A 15,367-nucleotide genomic window follows, 5' to 3' on the forward strand; every position below is an offset into this window, starting at 1 on the left:
CCGAAGGAATTTCAAGCGACATGTATTGTGGTACATGCCCTCAGGAGCCACAAGGTCGTCCGTACCTCTAGCAAGCGCCAGAATTTTCTGACTGGAAGCAGAATTTGGGTTCGCTCTTGCGCAGGCCACAACTGTTTTGCTACCGTTCATAGTTAGCATCGCACTCAAAGGTTCAAATGATTGTCCACACTTGGATCGTTTCTTTTCTTTTGAACAGAAAACGCAGCGTTTCTCCACTATTACACCTCGAGGAGTGGATTTTAACATGCCGGACAATGACCGTGTCTTTTTAGCTGGGCTGGACGGTTTGCTGCTTTCATCCTCAGCCTTGCGTTTTTTTACAGACTGAATTTGCTTAGACAGGCCGAATGGTATCGCAAGTATGAAATGTCTCGGCAATTTCGAATCCGTTCGGTCGTTTCTTGAAACATGTCCGTTTGCAGGCACTTTCGTCGATCCACGGCATTTTTCACTCTTGCCCACTGTTCGTCATCCTTGATCTGTTTGAGCGCACCATCACCTTTCATCGAACACACGAAACAAATCTGAAATAGAAAAATAAAGCAAACTGAATTTGGTGTCGTTCTCGAGCAGACTATTCATGCAAACTGCTCTTTTTACACTAACAAAAGCCAAAAGATGAAAAAGGGGCGCCAACTATCCTTAAATATTGATATTAGCCCGATAGGCACGACGGATTCACATAGGCATCCAGGCACCCCCCGCTATTCAAATTTTAACGACCACAGTGGCAACCAAGTCGCTGGTCAACCTGTGCAATCTAATACCTGTGGAGTCTGTTGGGACACCATACACACACCTGCCATTCTTTCGGTCGTTACTTGAAGTACAAAACCAATTTCAAACAAAACTTGAACTTTGTATTCAGTGCCTATAGGGTTAGGACATGCCACAATCGAACAATGGACTGACATGAGTTATTTCCGGTAATACAGACACACAGACGAGAAAAACATACGTGAGAAAAAGGATCGCTAGTCCGCGAATCAGTAAGACACTCACCTCATTCTCCATGATAACACGTCTAATCCCAAGCAAGCCTTCAGACTTTCATGTAAACAGCTTCAGTAGTGATTTCTGTCACGAGCGAGTTTCTCACAAGTGGAAACACCTGCAGGGGCGGTTCTAGGGGGAGCCCGGGGGGCGACTCGAAAAATGTATGGGATGTGTGGGCTGCCGAATACAGGGATCGGTTTAAAAAGGCGGAAGCATGGAAATCGATGGCAGAATAGTTATATAAAGATCGCGTTTTAAAAAGTTAGATACTTGTCGCATTTGGATTGCATAAGCATCTGCGTTGTGGGTGTGTCGAGGTCAAAGGTTGCTGTCAAGGTCAAAGTACAGGAGAAAATTGCTGTCATTGGTATTTTCGTGTTTGGCAATAACCATTGCATTATACTAGGGCATTGCCCGTACTATATCTATATCTAAAATTATATCCCCCCCCCCTCTATTTACATGAAATGGTTTGGTCCAAAGCGAACGGCTTGCGAGTACGGTGACAATCCCCCCCCCTCTATTTACATGCAATGGTTTGGTCCAAAGCGAACGGCTTCCGGAGTTTGGTAAAGAAATCGCCATCGCGTGCACAAACGCGCAGGAAAGCGAATGAATCGCAAATTCGGTTTTATTAGTTTTAAAACATAGTTTAACGCCAACATAGTTTGCAAACGTGAAATAAATGAATACGCTCTCAAATGTGCCATCCGAGGCAGAGTGTGTCCTCCACGTTCGGCACACGCGATCGTTCGCTGCTCTCTGATTGGTTGAATCGTTTTTTGGACATAGCTCGGTAAGTAATTGTCCGATTAATATGAAACCTTGAAAAGGCACATCCTCGGGTCCCCAGCAATATACCTGGCAAGTTAAAAGTATATCGGACCCGTGGTTGTCGAGAAACAGCGGTCACAGACAAACAGACGTACAAACGTACAAACGTACAAACGTACAGAGATTACTGGAATTATAGATAGACTAGGGCATGCCCGTACTATATATATATATCTAAAATTATATCCCCCCCCTCTATTTACATGAAATGGTTTGGTCCAAAGCGAACGGCTTGCGAGTGGTGACAATCCCCCCCCTCTATTTACATGCAATGGTTCGGTCCAAAGCGAACGGCTTCCGGAGTTTGGTAAAGAAATCGCCATCGCGTACACAAACGCGCAGGAAAGCGAATGAATCGCAAATTCGTTTTTATTAGTTGTAAAACATAGTTTAACGCCAACATAGGGCATTGCCCGTACGTGGGTGCCCGTTCCGTGGCCAAAAAAAAAAAAAAACGCTACCCGTACGCTCTACCCCGCCCGTACGCCCGTAAACAAAAAAACCAACGCTCTTCGCTTCCGCCCTTCGCTCTGACTGAATTGGGAGAAATAATGCGCATAAGAAATCGAATTACGTACCGTAATGGCGGTCAGCTCGTAACGCGCTCAGCTCCGCTCGTCTCACATCGGCCACACCTACGCAACAGAGCGTTCTGTGATTGGCTGCCGGAAGATAAGTCGTCACTGTCCGGAAGTTCGCAAATCGCAGTTAGGATGAATCGTTTTAATTTAATCGCAGTTTGAATTCGTTTTAAAACATAGTTTAACGGCAACATAGTTTTCCAACGTGAAATAAATGAATACGCTGTCAAATGTGCCGTCCGAGGCAGAGTCTGATCGCCACGTTCGGCACACGTGATAGCTCGCTGCTCTCTGATTGGTTGAAGCGTTTTTTGGACATAGCTCGGTAAGTAATTGTCCGATTAATATGAAACCTTGAAAAGGCACATCCTCGGGTCCCCAGCAATATACCTGGCAAGTTTCAAGTATATCGGACCCGTGGTTGTCGAGAAACAGCGGTCACAGACACACAGACACACAGACACACAGACACACAGACACACAGACACACAGACACACAGACACACAGAGATTGCTGGAATTATAGATAGATGAACCAAGTTTGATTCTTGTCGCTCTTGGGTTGAATAAATGTGGTCACGTGACCTATTAAAAAAGCTGCTGTTCTCGAAAATGTACAGTATAAAATTGCTGTCACAGTACTTTTGGTGAACTACGGTCCCTACCAAATGTCATGGTGCAATTCGTTTCCTTGTCGATGTTGGGTTGAATAAGTGCATTTTTGGTGACCCGAAAAGGTCACCTGTAGGCCTAAGGTACAGGCTATGACCCGGCAGCAATCCCGACCTTCAGTCAGTGATGGACGATCAACCACCTCATGTAATGAAACCTTCTGTCTCTTTCCGGTTGAACAAATTTCGCTGGCGCTCGGTCTATGCGTGCCAGCATCTCTGGGCACAAAGACTTGCGTATGATAACTCTCTGACCTTTGAACATCATGCCATTCTGCACACTGATTTCATCTCTGCATAGCCAATAATCTCTAACAGCAAGAGATGTCTCCTCTCTCTGGTCAGGCCACCCGGCCAAGACAACAGCTTTTAGTGCTTGCAGGTATTTGTTCCTGTCTGTGTGCTGTCTGATCTGAAGCAGGCGTCGATCAGTGACATTCAGGTAATCTGCCTGATTGATCTGCTCCACGTCATACTGCTCCTGCTGCATGCTACAAACTGTGTGTCACTCAAGTTCCACATTGGAAGTACTGACCACTGCTGTTGCCCTGCTGAGCATGTCGCTGATATACATTTTAGGCCCAGGCTTGTACACAACCCTGAGGCTGTAGTTCTGGAGTGTGAGCAGCATGCTCTGGAGCCACTTAGGAGAGGCCTGCTGAAAATGGCAATGAGCGGCTTGTGATCATTCTCTGCCGTGATCACTTCCCGGCCATACAGATAGTGATGGAAGCATTGACAGGCAAACACTATGCTCAGGCATTCTTTTTCGATTTGTGCATAGTTTTGTTCCGTCAGCGTTAGCGCCCTTGATGCAAATGCAACCGGTTGTCCCTCTTGCATGAGACAGCACCCCAATCCATTTTGGCTTGAGTCACTTTGTATAGTGACTGGCTTTGAGATGTCATAGTACCTCAATACAGGCATCGTGGTGACCAGGCGCTTTATTTCCTGCACTGCAGCATCGTGTTTCGGTAGCCAATGCCATATCGCATCCTTGTCCAGCAGTCTCCTCAACGGCTCACAAACCTCAGAAAGGTGTGGCATGAATTTGACAAGGTAGGTCATAAAGCCAATGAAACACTGAACCGTCTTCCCATCTGTTGGGTGTGACATTTCCAGAATGGCTCTCACCTTTTCGGGATCAGCCGTCAGGCCATTTGAAGACAGTACATGTCCATGGAAATGGACCTTTGCTACCTTGAACTGCAGCTTCTTCAGGCCAAGTCTTAGTTTAACGTGCCTGCAGCGGTCCATCGGCGCCAGTAACTTTGCATCGTGGTCACTATCTGCCTCGTCATCTGTATCCCCGCAGCCAACAATGAGGATGTCATCTGCAATGGGCTCTACTCCATCTAGCCCAGCCAATAGCTCATGCTGCTTGCATTGGTACACCTCTGGTGCTACAGAGACTCCAAAAGGCAGTTTGAGCCACCGTTTCCTGCCCCAGGGAGTCCAAAATGTTGTCATGTAACTGCTCTTCTCGTCTAGCTTGCATTGTAAAAAGGCATCACGTGCATCTACGAGTGTGAATACCCGTGCCTTTGGTAATTTGTATAAGACATCTTCAAGTGTTGGCATGAGGTAGTGAGATCTTCACAGTGCTTGGTTCAAAAACGTTGGATCTATGCAAATTCTCAGCTTCTCAGGCTTTTTTACTATGACCATGTTACTTATCCAGTCTGTCTGATCGGTCACAGTGGTAATGTGCCCATCTGCCTCATGTCTGTCCAGCTGTGCCTTCACGGCGGACTTCATGACCACGGGTACATTGTGGTGGGAGCACTGGACTGGACGGATTTGGGCATCCAGTTCAACATGTATTTCTCCTGGAACTGACTCTATTGGCCCATTGAAATCATCGTTGTACATGCATATGAGCTGTTGTTTGGTCAAAGGCCCAGTCAGATGGTGCTCCATTTTGTGCAGTTCAGCAGGGACAGTGAAGTGCATCAGTCCCAAGCGCTCACATGTGGAGCCTGACAACAGGGGTTTCTGACTGACCTCCACAATTCCAAACTCAAGCTTGTGTGTTCGTCCACGTATTACACACTTTGTTTTGTAAAGTCCCAGTGACTTCAACAACTCGCCAGAATACAACTTCAGTCTTGTGTTACTTGGTAAGAGTCGCGCCTTCGGTGCGAGATTCATCTTGTCTTTACGGCTCATTACGTTGCACGTTGACCCAGAGTCAAGCTGGCATTGCTGTAACTTGTTATGCAGTTGTAGTGTGATGGACCATTTTTTCCCTCTCGACCTCAAAGCACCGATGCACTCGCTTGTGTAAATGAAATTGCCACTGTTATCATCTTCCTCTTCAGATTCAGTATTTTCCACCTTGTGCAAGCTGCCCTGCTGCGGGCCTTCTCGTGCTCTTAAAGCATACTTTGGCAAAGTGATTCGCCGTGCCACATAACCTGCATGCCTTACCATAGGCTGGACAGTGTTCTCGTCCTCGTCTGTGTGCATTGCCATAGTATTTACATGTGGCCCGGTCGTCTGTCGACTTGCTGGGAGGGTGGTCGTTTTGCCTTGTTGCTTTTGGAGGGCCGGTCCTGCTGTACTGTTGCCTCGCTATGACATTGACACTGTCGAACAGCGGCCATTGCTGCTCCATTGTTTTCATCCGCATGTCCGTGAGCTCTGCTGCCCGGCATGTCTCGATGGCTGTGTTTCGGGTTAAATCCCGTTCCCCCAGGAGGCGACGGCGTGTACTCTCATTAGCAATGCCGAGAACGATTTTGTCTCTAATCAGCTCGTCCTTCAATAAGCCCTATTCACAAGATGCCGCTTTCTCTCTGAGACGCGTAACAAAATTGTCAATCGATTCTCCCTCTTCTTGCTTACAGCTGCCGAACACGTATCGTTCAAAAATCACGTTTCTTGCCAGCTTGAAGTACGTCTCTAACGCAATTATTATGGCCGTCACGTCTTTCTCCTGCTCGGCTGTGAGATTCAAGTTGTGCTTATAAACATGACGACATTCGCTGCCCATCACCATTCTCAGAGTTGCCGCTTGCACTTCCCTTGGCTTCTCATTCAGACCGGTTGCGAGTAGATAATCCTCAAATTCAGCTCTAAGATTGTCCCAATTACTGCTTCAGTCACTACTCATTTTAATCGTGTCCGGGGGTGGAATGTTGGCAGCCATGTTGATCAAGGCCTATGGCCGAGGCGTTTCAGCACAGCACGTTGCGGCGGGAGATCACAGTTATTCACTCACTTTTGTACACGCGGTGGTGCTTGAAGGAGTCCGTCATGGGATAACTTGCATCAAGCCACTTCTGTCACCATGTTTCAGACGCTCGTATAAAAGGACACGGAGCCGTTAGTAGTTCGAGCAATCCATGTTCCGCATCCGGCACTCCCGGCCCGGAGGTAACTCCGGAAGTACATGTGCACAGTATTGTCATGCCACAGTCATACACTAGGCGGTGTTATCAACAGAAGTTAACACCTGTAACAGTGTTGGCCTAATGGTTAGGTCGGCGGACTTGGAATCCTAAGGTCTGAGTTTGCATCCCGTTGAATTAACGCCAGGTGGGGTCGGCAAAATGAGTAACCAGATAACTATAGATTAGAGCTAGATGGATTTTTGAGAAATGTGAATGTTAGGTGAATGTTTGGGTAAAAGTTGGGAACCTTACTTTTTTACATAATTAGGGTATGCTGAATTCGATTCACCCGGTTCCCAAGCCGAAATTGGAGTTATTTTTTTTGAGTTTTTAATAAACTGCTGAAGAACTTTGGCATTGGTGAACTCACAGAGGAGACAATCAAATCTGCTGAAGCGTTCGTCTGCATAATATATAATGTGCACAGAACAACCTCTGTTGATTCAGCATGACATATGTTGTTCTCCAAGACTGGTAAACCAGAAGCAATGTCACCGACAAGTGATGCTCTTCATTTCCATTTGATGCGAGTACACTATCAAGCCATGGTATGGAGAAATGCTCATTGTGCCATACCTGACCTTCCTGCACCTGTGGAAATGGGATGGAAACGTGGTGATTCAGGACCAGGGCCTATTCTGATGTCACCGAGTCCAATCCCAGAAAGTTTCCTCGAGATGATTTGTTGTGCATGCCGGAAGCAATGCAAGACTCGACGCTGCAAATGTCGCTATTCAGAGTTGAGGTGCACATCAATGTGTGCCTGCAGCAACAGAGTGATGATCAGACCCCTTGTATGAATTTGATGTAGTTTGGCAAAACAACATGTGTGACATTCCTGAATGTTTGTGCTTCATGGCCATGTATTCTTAATTTTAGAATAAATGGTTGTATGAAACATTGTCTTTATTAAAACCATTTCCCATTTTATAGTGTCCAACTTCAATATCAGTTTGAATGTCTCTTTCAATATGTCGCCAACCATAATATAGACTCAATTGATTTATGAAAAAAGGCCATGTAAAAGCTTCTAGGTGCATTTTGGGGTGCAAGTTGTAAAGTTAAAGTAAAGGAGCTGCATGTATATACAGGATATATGAATGCTTGTCCAAAGGAATTGTCCAAAAATGGCAATTTGGTGGCCAAACTGTTTATGCTAATTAGGTCAAAAACTCCAAATTCAGCTTGGGAACTGGGTTAATCGAATTCAGCATACCCTAATTATGTTAAAAAGTAAGGTTCCCAACTTTTACCCAAAAATTCACATAGAGGCTTATACATGGCCTTTTTCCACAAATCCGTCTGGTCTACTAGTTATACAGAGGCATTTCATCAGCGGCAGACGTGCCCACAGAAAAATGATGCAACCAGCAGCCGGGTGGCTGCACACGAACCACCACCCACTTTCGATTAATAAACTGATGTTTGAACACACCTTGTGTCCTCACTTGCGATGCTTTAAGTCTCGTAAAGAGGTTGCAGTCAATCGACCCATCAAAACCTGCGCTTGCATTACCATTACCAACCAATGGTTGCTTGTCAGCAACTTTAATATGGTTGTTCATTGGTTTGCTTATCGGTGCTCAATCCGATTTAATACTTGCAGGTGGTTGTGGAAAAGTAAATTTCTTTCGTAAACAGATTCAACGCTTCTTTTCTAAAGGACAAAAGCTATAACAATTGAATGAAAAAAGTACTTGAGGAACCATCTTTTCAGAATTTTGCCATTTTATTCAAGGCATCTATGTATTACGTACGCCCCTTTCCTGCAAATCTGTCCTCCCAAACTTGTTTTGCTAATGTTACCCACAACCTCTTCACCACATGTCTCAAAAGATTGCCTCTTGTGTTTTCTCAATTTAACATCAGATCCTCCCCGCTAGATTTGTTGAGGTGTATAGGGATATGTTGTTTAACGAGGTTGGTTTCCATTCCTGCCTGCAATATAGTTTGTTATAATACAGGAGTGACGCAAATATCGATCTTCGTTTTTCTTAGAAACCATATTAATGTCCAAAGAAGCTTTGTGTTCTTCTTGCCTCGACGGAATTTAAGCTAAAAAAAAAAAAAAAAGGATCACCAATAACAAGGACTCGTTGCAATGTTGTCCTTCGGTGCTTTCCGTTCGTGGATCGTTCGCCGGCCTCCGAACTTCTCCCTTTGTCTTCGGTGCCTGTCATTGCCGGCGGAACCTGATGCTGACGATGCTGCGCTGGAGGAGCAATTGCTGGGCTTTCCTGGAGGGTCGGTGGACCTAAAGCTGCATGATGAGAGCGAGGGGGAGAATTCGGGACTGGCTGTGATCACCCTGAACAACCCAAGACACAGAAATGCGTTTTCTGGTGAATGCTTTGTTTCTTCTCTGATGCTTTATTAATTTACTACCACGTGGGCGGAGGAAGAGAGGGGTGTTGGGGTCCATGCCCCCCTTCCTCTTTCAAAAGTGGAGAGGTTCCGTGCCCCCCTCCTCTTTCAAAGTGGCGAAGTTCCGTGCCCCCTTTCCTCCTTCAAAGGTGGAGGTATTCAGTGCCCCCTTTCCTCTTTCAAAAGTGGAGGGATTCCGTGCCTCCTTCCTCTTTTAAAAGTGGAGGGATTCCGTGCCCCCTTTCCTCTTTCAAACGTGGAGGGATTTTGTTCCCTTCCCCTTTTTTTCTTTCAAAAGTGGAGGAATTTCGTGCCCCCCCCCCCTTCCTCTTTCAAAAGTGGAGATTTCCGTGCCCCTTTTCCTCTTTCAAAAGTGAATGGGGTCCATGTCCCCTTCTAATTCAAAAGTGGAAGGGTTTCGTGCCCCCCCTTTCCTCTTTCAAAAGTGGAGGGATTCCGTGCCCCCTTTCCTCTTTCAAAAGTGGAGGGATTCCGTGCCCCCTTTCCTCTTTCAAAAGTGGAGATTCCGTGCCTCCTTTCCTCCTTCAAAAGCGGAGGGATTTTGTTCCCCCTTTCCTCTTTCAAAAGTGGAGGGATTCCATGCTCCCTTTCCTCTTTCAAAAGTGGAGGGATTCCGTGCCCCCTTTCCTCTTTCAAAAGTGGAGGGATTCCGTGCCCACTTTTTCTTTCAAAAGTGGAGGAATTTCGTGCCCCCCCTTCCTCTTTCAAAAGTGGAGGAATTCCTTGCCCCCCCTTCCTCTTTCAAAAGTGGTGATTCCGTGCCCCCTTCCCTCTTTCAAAAGCGGAGATTCCGTGCCCCCCTTTACTTTTTCAAAAGCGGAGGGATTCCGTGCCCCCTTTGCTCTTTCAAAAGTGGAGGGATTTCGTTCCCCCTTTCCTCTTTCAGTAAGTGGAGGGATTCCGTGCCCCCCTTCCTCTTTCAAAAGTGGAGGGATTCCGTGCCCCCCTTCCTCTTTCAAAAGTGGAGGGATTCCGTGCCCCCCTTCCTCTTTCAAAAGTGGAGGGATGCTGTGCCCCCTTTCCTCCATCAACAGTGGAGGGATTCCGTGCCCCCTTTCCTCTTTCAAAAGTGGAGGGATTCCGTTCCCCCTTTACTCTTTCAAAAGTGGAGAGATTCCGTGCCCCCTTTCCTCTTTCAAAAGCGGAGGGATTTCGTGCCCCCTTTCCTCTTTCAAAAGTGGAGGGATTCTGTTCCCCCTTTCCTCTTTCAAAAGGAGTGATTCCGTGCCCCCTTCCCTCTTTCAAAAGCGGAGAGATTCCGTGCCCCCTTTACTTTTTCAAAAGCGGAGGGATTCCGTGCCCCCTTCCCACTTTCCTCTTTCAAAAGTGGAGGGATTCCATGCCCCCTTTCCTCTTTCAAAAGTGGAGGCTTTCCGTGCCCCCTTTCCTCTTTCAAAAGTGGAGGGATTCCGTGCCCCCTTTCCTCTTTCAAAAGTGGAGGGATTCCTTTCCCCCTCCCCCATTTCCTCTTTGATCCAAAAGTGGAGGGATTCCTTGCCCCCTTTTTCTCTTTCAAAAGTGGAGGGATTCCATGCCCCCTTTCCTCTTTCAAAAGTGGAGGGACTTCGTTAGCCCCCTCCCCCTTTCCTCTTTCAAAAGTGGAGGAATTCCGTGCTCCCCTTCCTCTTTCAAAAGTGGAGGGATTCCGTGCCCCCCTTCCTCTTTCAAAAGTGGAGGGATTCCGTGCCCCCCTTTCCTCTTTCAAAAGTGAATGGGGTCTATGCCCCCCTTCTCTTTCAAAAGTGGAGGGATTCTGTGCCCCCTTTTTCTCTTTCAAAAGTGGAGGGATTCGGTGCCCCCTTTCCTCTTTCAAAAGTGGAGGGATTCCGTGCCCCCCTTCCTCTTTCAAAAGTAGTGATTCCGTGCCCCCTTTCCTCTTTCAAAAGTGGAAGGATTCCATGCCCCCTTTCCTCTTTCAAAAGTGGAGGGATTCTGTGCTTTTTTCTCTTTCAAAAGGTGAGGGATTCCGTGCCCCCTTTCCTCTTTCAAAAGTGGAGGGATCCCGTGCCCCCTTTCCTTTTAAAGTGTGTTTCCATGCCCCCTTTCCTCTTCGAAAAATTGAGGGATTCCATGCTCCTTTCCTCTTTCAAAAGTGGAGGGATTCCGTGCCCCCTTTCCTCTTTCAAAAGTGGAGGGATTCCGTGCCCCCTGTCCTCTTTCAAAAGTGGAGGGATTCCGTGCCCCCTTTTTCTCTTTCCAAAGTGGAGGGATTCCATGCCCCCTCCCCCCTGCCTCTTTCAAAAGTGGAGGAATTCCGTGCCCCCCTTCCTCTTTCAAAAGTGGAGGGATTCTGTGCCCCCTTTCCTCTTTCAAAAGTGGAGGGATTCCGTGCCCCCCTTCCTCTTTCAAAAGTGGAGGAATTCCGTGCCTCCTTCCTCTTTTAAAAGTGGAGGGATTCCGTGCCCCCTTTCCTCTTTCAAACGTGGAGGGATTTTGTTCCCTTCCCCTTTTTTTCTTTCAAAAGTGGAGGAATTTCGTGCCCCCCCCCCTTCCTCTTTCAAAAGTGGAGATTTCCGTGCCCCTTTTCCTCTTTCAAAAGTGAATGGGGTCCATGTCCCCTTCTAATTCAAAAGTGGAAGGGTTTCGTGCCCCCCCTTTCCTCTTTCAAAAGTGGAGGGATTCCGTGCCCCCTTTCCTCTTTCAAAAGTGGAGGGATTCCGTGCCCCCTTTCCTCTTTCAAAAGTGGAGGGATTCCGTGCCCCCTTTCCTCTTTCAAAAGTGGAGGGATTCCGTGCCCCCTTTCCTCTTTCAAAAGTGGAGGGATTCCGTGCCCCCTTTTTCTTTCAAAAGTGGAGGAATTTCGTGCCCCACTTCCTCTTTCAAAAGTGGTGATTCCGTGCCCCCTTCCCTCTTTCAAAAGCGGAGATTCCGTGCCCCCCTTTACTTTTTCAAAAGCGGAGGGATTCCGTGCCCCCTTTGCTCTTTCAAAAGTGGAGGGATTTCGTGCCCCCTTCCTCTTTCAAAAGTGGAGGGATTTCGTTCCCCCTTTCCTCTTTCAGTAAGTGGAGGGATTCCGTGCCCCCCTTCCTCTTTCAAAAGTGGAGGGATTCCGTGCCCCCCTTCCTCTTTCAAAAGTGGAGGGATTCCGTGCCCCCCTTCCTCTTTCAAAAGTGGAGGGATTCCGTTCCCCCTTTCCTCTTTCAAAAGCGGAGGGATTTCGTGCCCCCTTTCCTCTTTCAAAAGTGGAGGGATTCTGTTCCCCCTTTCCTCTTTCAAAAGGAGTGATTCCGTGCCCCCTTCCCTCTTTCAAAAGCGGAGAGATTTCGTGCCCCCTTTCCTCTTTCAAAAGTGGAGGGATTTCGTTCCCCCTTTCCTCTTTCAAAAGTGGAGGGATTCCGTGCCCCCCTTCCTCTTTCAAAAGTAGAGGGATTCCGTGCTTTTTTTTTCTCATTCAAATGTGGAGGGATTCCATGCCCCCTTTCATCTTTCAAAAGTGGAGGGATTCCGTTCCCCCTTTACTCTTTCAAAAGTGGAGAGATTCCGTGCCCCCTTTCCTCTTTCAAAAGCGGAGGGATTTCGTGCCCCCTTTCCTCTTTCAAAAGTGGAGGGATTCTGTTCCCCCTTTCCTCTTTCAAAAGGAGTGATTCCGTGCCCCCTTCCCTCTTTCAAAAGTGGAGGGATTCCATGCCCCCTTCCCCCTTTCCTCTTTCAAAAGTGGAGGAATTCCGTGCCCCCCTTCCTCTTTCAAAAGTGGAGGGATTCCGTGCCCCCTTTCCTCTTTCAAAAGTGGAGGGATTCCGTGCCCCCTTTCCTCTTTCAAAAGTAGAGGGATCCTGTGCCCCCTTTTTCTCTTTCAAAAGTGGAGGGATTCTGTGCCCCCTTTCCTCTTTCAAAAGTTGAGGGATTCAGTGCCCCCTTTCCTCTTTCAAAAGTTGAGGGATTCAGTGCCCCCTTTCCTCTTTCAAAAGTGGAGGGATTCCGTGGCCCCTTTGCTCTTAAAGCGTGATTCCGTGCCCCCTTTGCTCTTAAAGCATGATTCCGTGCCCCCTTTCCTCTTTGAAAAGTGTGATTCCGTGCCCCCATTCCTCTTTCAAAAGTGGAGGGATTCCATGCCCCCTTCCTCTTTCAAAAGTGGAGGGATTCCGTGCCCCCTTCCCCCTTTCCTCTTTCAAAAGTTGAGGGATTCCGTGCCCCCTTCCCCCTTTCCTCTTTCAAAAGTGGAGGGATTCCATGCCCCCTTTCCTCTTTCAAAAGTGGAGGCTTTCCGTGCCCCCTTTCCTCTTTCAAAAGTGGAGGGATTCCGTGCCCCCTTTCCTCTTTCAAAAGTGGAGGGATTCCTTTCCCCCTCCCCCATTTCCTCTTTGATCCAAAAGTGGAGGGATTCCTTGCCCCCTTTTTCTCTTTCAAAAGTGGAGGGACTTCGTTAGCCCCCTCCCCCTTTCCTCTTTCAAAAGTGGAGGGATTCCGTGCCCCCCTTCCTCTTTCAAAAGTGGAGGGATTCCGTGCCCCCCTTCCTCTTTCAAAAGTGGAGGGATTCCGTGCCCCCCTTTCCTCTTTCAAAAGTGAATGGGGTCTATGCCCCCCCTTCTCTTTCAAAAGTGGAGGGATTCTGTGCCCCCTTTCCTCTTTCAAAAGTTGAGGGATTCAGTGCCCCCTTTCCTCTTTCAAAAGTAGAGGGATCCCGTGCCCCCTTTTTCTCTTTCAAAAGTGGAGGGATTCGGTGCCCCCTTTCCTCTTTCAAAAGTGGAGGGATTCCTTGCCCCCCTTCCTCTTTCAAAAGTAGTGATTCCGTGCCCCCTTTCCTCTTTCAAAAGTGGAGGGATTTTGTTACCCCCCTCCCCCTTTCCTCTTTCAAAAGTGGAAGGATTCCATGCCCCCTTTCCTCTTTCAAAAGTGGAGGGATTCTGTGCTTTTTTCTCTTTCAAAAGGTGAGGGATTCCGTGCCCCCTTTCCTCTTTCAAAAGTGGAGGGATCCCGTGCCCCCTTTCCTTTTAAAGTGTGTTTCCATGCCCCCTTTCCTCTTCAAAAAATTGAGGGATTCCATGCTCCTTTCCTCTTTCAAAAGTGGAGGGATTCCGTGCCCCCTTCCCCCTTTCCTCTTTCAAAAGTGGAGGGATTCCGTGCCCCCCTGTCCTCTTTCAAAAGTGGAGGGATTCCGTGCCCCCTTTTTCTCTTTCCAAAGTGGAGGGATTCCGTGCCCCCCTTCCTCTTTCAAAAGTAGAGGGATTCTGCACCCCCTTCTATTTCAAAAGTGGAGGGATTCCATGCCCCCTTTCCTCTTTCAAAAGTGGAGGGATTTCGTTACCCCCTTCCCCCTTCCCCCTTCCCCCTTCCCCCTTTCCTCTTTCAAAAGTGGAGGGATTCCGTGCCCCATTTCCTCTTAAAGCGTGATTCCGTGCCCCCTTTCCTCTTTGAAAAGTGTGATTCCGTGCCCCCCTTCCTCTTTCAAAAGTGGAAGGGTTTCGTGCCCCCCCCCCCCCTTCCTCTTTCAAAAGTGGAGGGATTCCGTGAGAAAGTCCGTGAGAAAGTGGAGGGACTAATTTGTCCTCACACACACGGTTAACCAGTCCACAAAGTTTCGTCCAAATCCATCCACAACGTTTTGAGATATTATGCCATGTGGAGGGAATCCGTGCCCCCTTTCCTCTTTCCACTTTCAAAAGTGGCGAAGTTCTGTGCCCCCTTTCCTCTTTCAAAAGTGGATGGGGTCTGTGCCCCCCTTCCTTTTTCAAAAGTGGAAGGGTTTGGTGCCCCCCCACCCCTTTCCTCTTTTAAAAGTGGAGGGGGGGGGGATCTGTTCTCCCCACCCCACCCCTTCCTTGTTCAATAACAGGTTGACATGCACGTGCACTGATTTAAATAGCAATAACAAAGGTGAGTCCCTGGAAGTTTAAACAAATAAAACCAATCTGTTACCCTTCATGAATACTTGTGTTGTTGTAAACGGCACTCGGTAGAAAAGTGGAGGGGCTGGCCACTGCCAGGCTGAATAGTTTAATTTTTGTATCCCACCGAATTCTCGGATCTGGATCCAGACCTGAACCAAAATCGAATCGGCTTGTTCTTGGTACCTCACCAACTCATCCACCTAGTTTTGTTATAAGTCGCCCACAACTTTTTGAGATGTCGTGCTGCATATCGTTTTTGATCCTATCACTCAATGGTGAAGAAACACATAGAAAATTAAAAAATTATCGGATCCGGATTCGGATGTTCAACAAAATGGAACTAATTTGTCCTCACACACACACGGTTAACCAGTCCACAAAGTTTCGTCCAAATCCATCCACAACTTTTTGAGATATCATGCCATGTGTGGCTTTTAGCTCTATCACGCCATGTATGGCTTTTAGCTCTATCACTCAATGGAGAAGAATCGCTTAAAAAATTATTTAATCCCGATTCAAATGTTCACCAAATATCATGTAATGCATCAATGAGAGAACTGTCAGGAAACTTATAAGAAGCTGCTTGGGGGAATGGGAGTTGTGGTGTGGGGCTGTTCTTCTTCCTTACCCCTCATTGTTACCTGCATCCCTTGCTT

The 15,367-nt window shown here is 47.5% G+C and overlaps 1 protein-coding gene across 1 annotated transcript in view; it reads left to right on the forward strand.

The window, feature by feature from the left end:
• Positions 1–8,559: 8,559 nt before the first annotated feature.
• Positions 8,560–15,367, forward strand: part of ECHDC1 (ethylmalonyl-CoA decarboxylase 1) — a 36,391-nt gene continuing 29,583 nt past the window's right edge. The window contains exon 1 of the mRNA XM_068108054.2: positions 8,560–8,840. Coding sequence (XP_067964155.2) covers positions 8,600–8,840 — 241 coding nt within the window. The 5' untranslated portion in view covers positions 8,560–8,599. The remainder of the gene's footprint in view (positions 8,841–15,367) is intronic.

This window comes from Myxine glutinosa, chromosome 2, assembly GCF_964187855.1.
Source record: "Myxine glutinosa chromosome 2, kmMyxGlut1.1, whole genome shotgun sequence".
NCBI classification, from domain to species: domain Eukaryota; kingdom Metazoa; phylum Chordata; class Myxini; order Myxiniformes; family Myxinidae; genus Myxine; species Myxine glutinosa.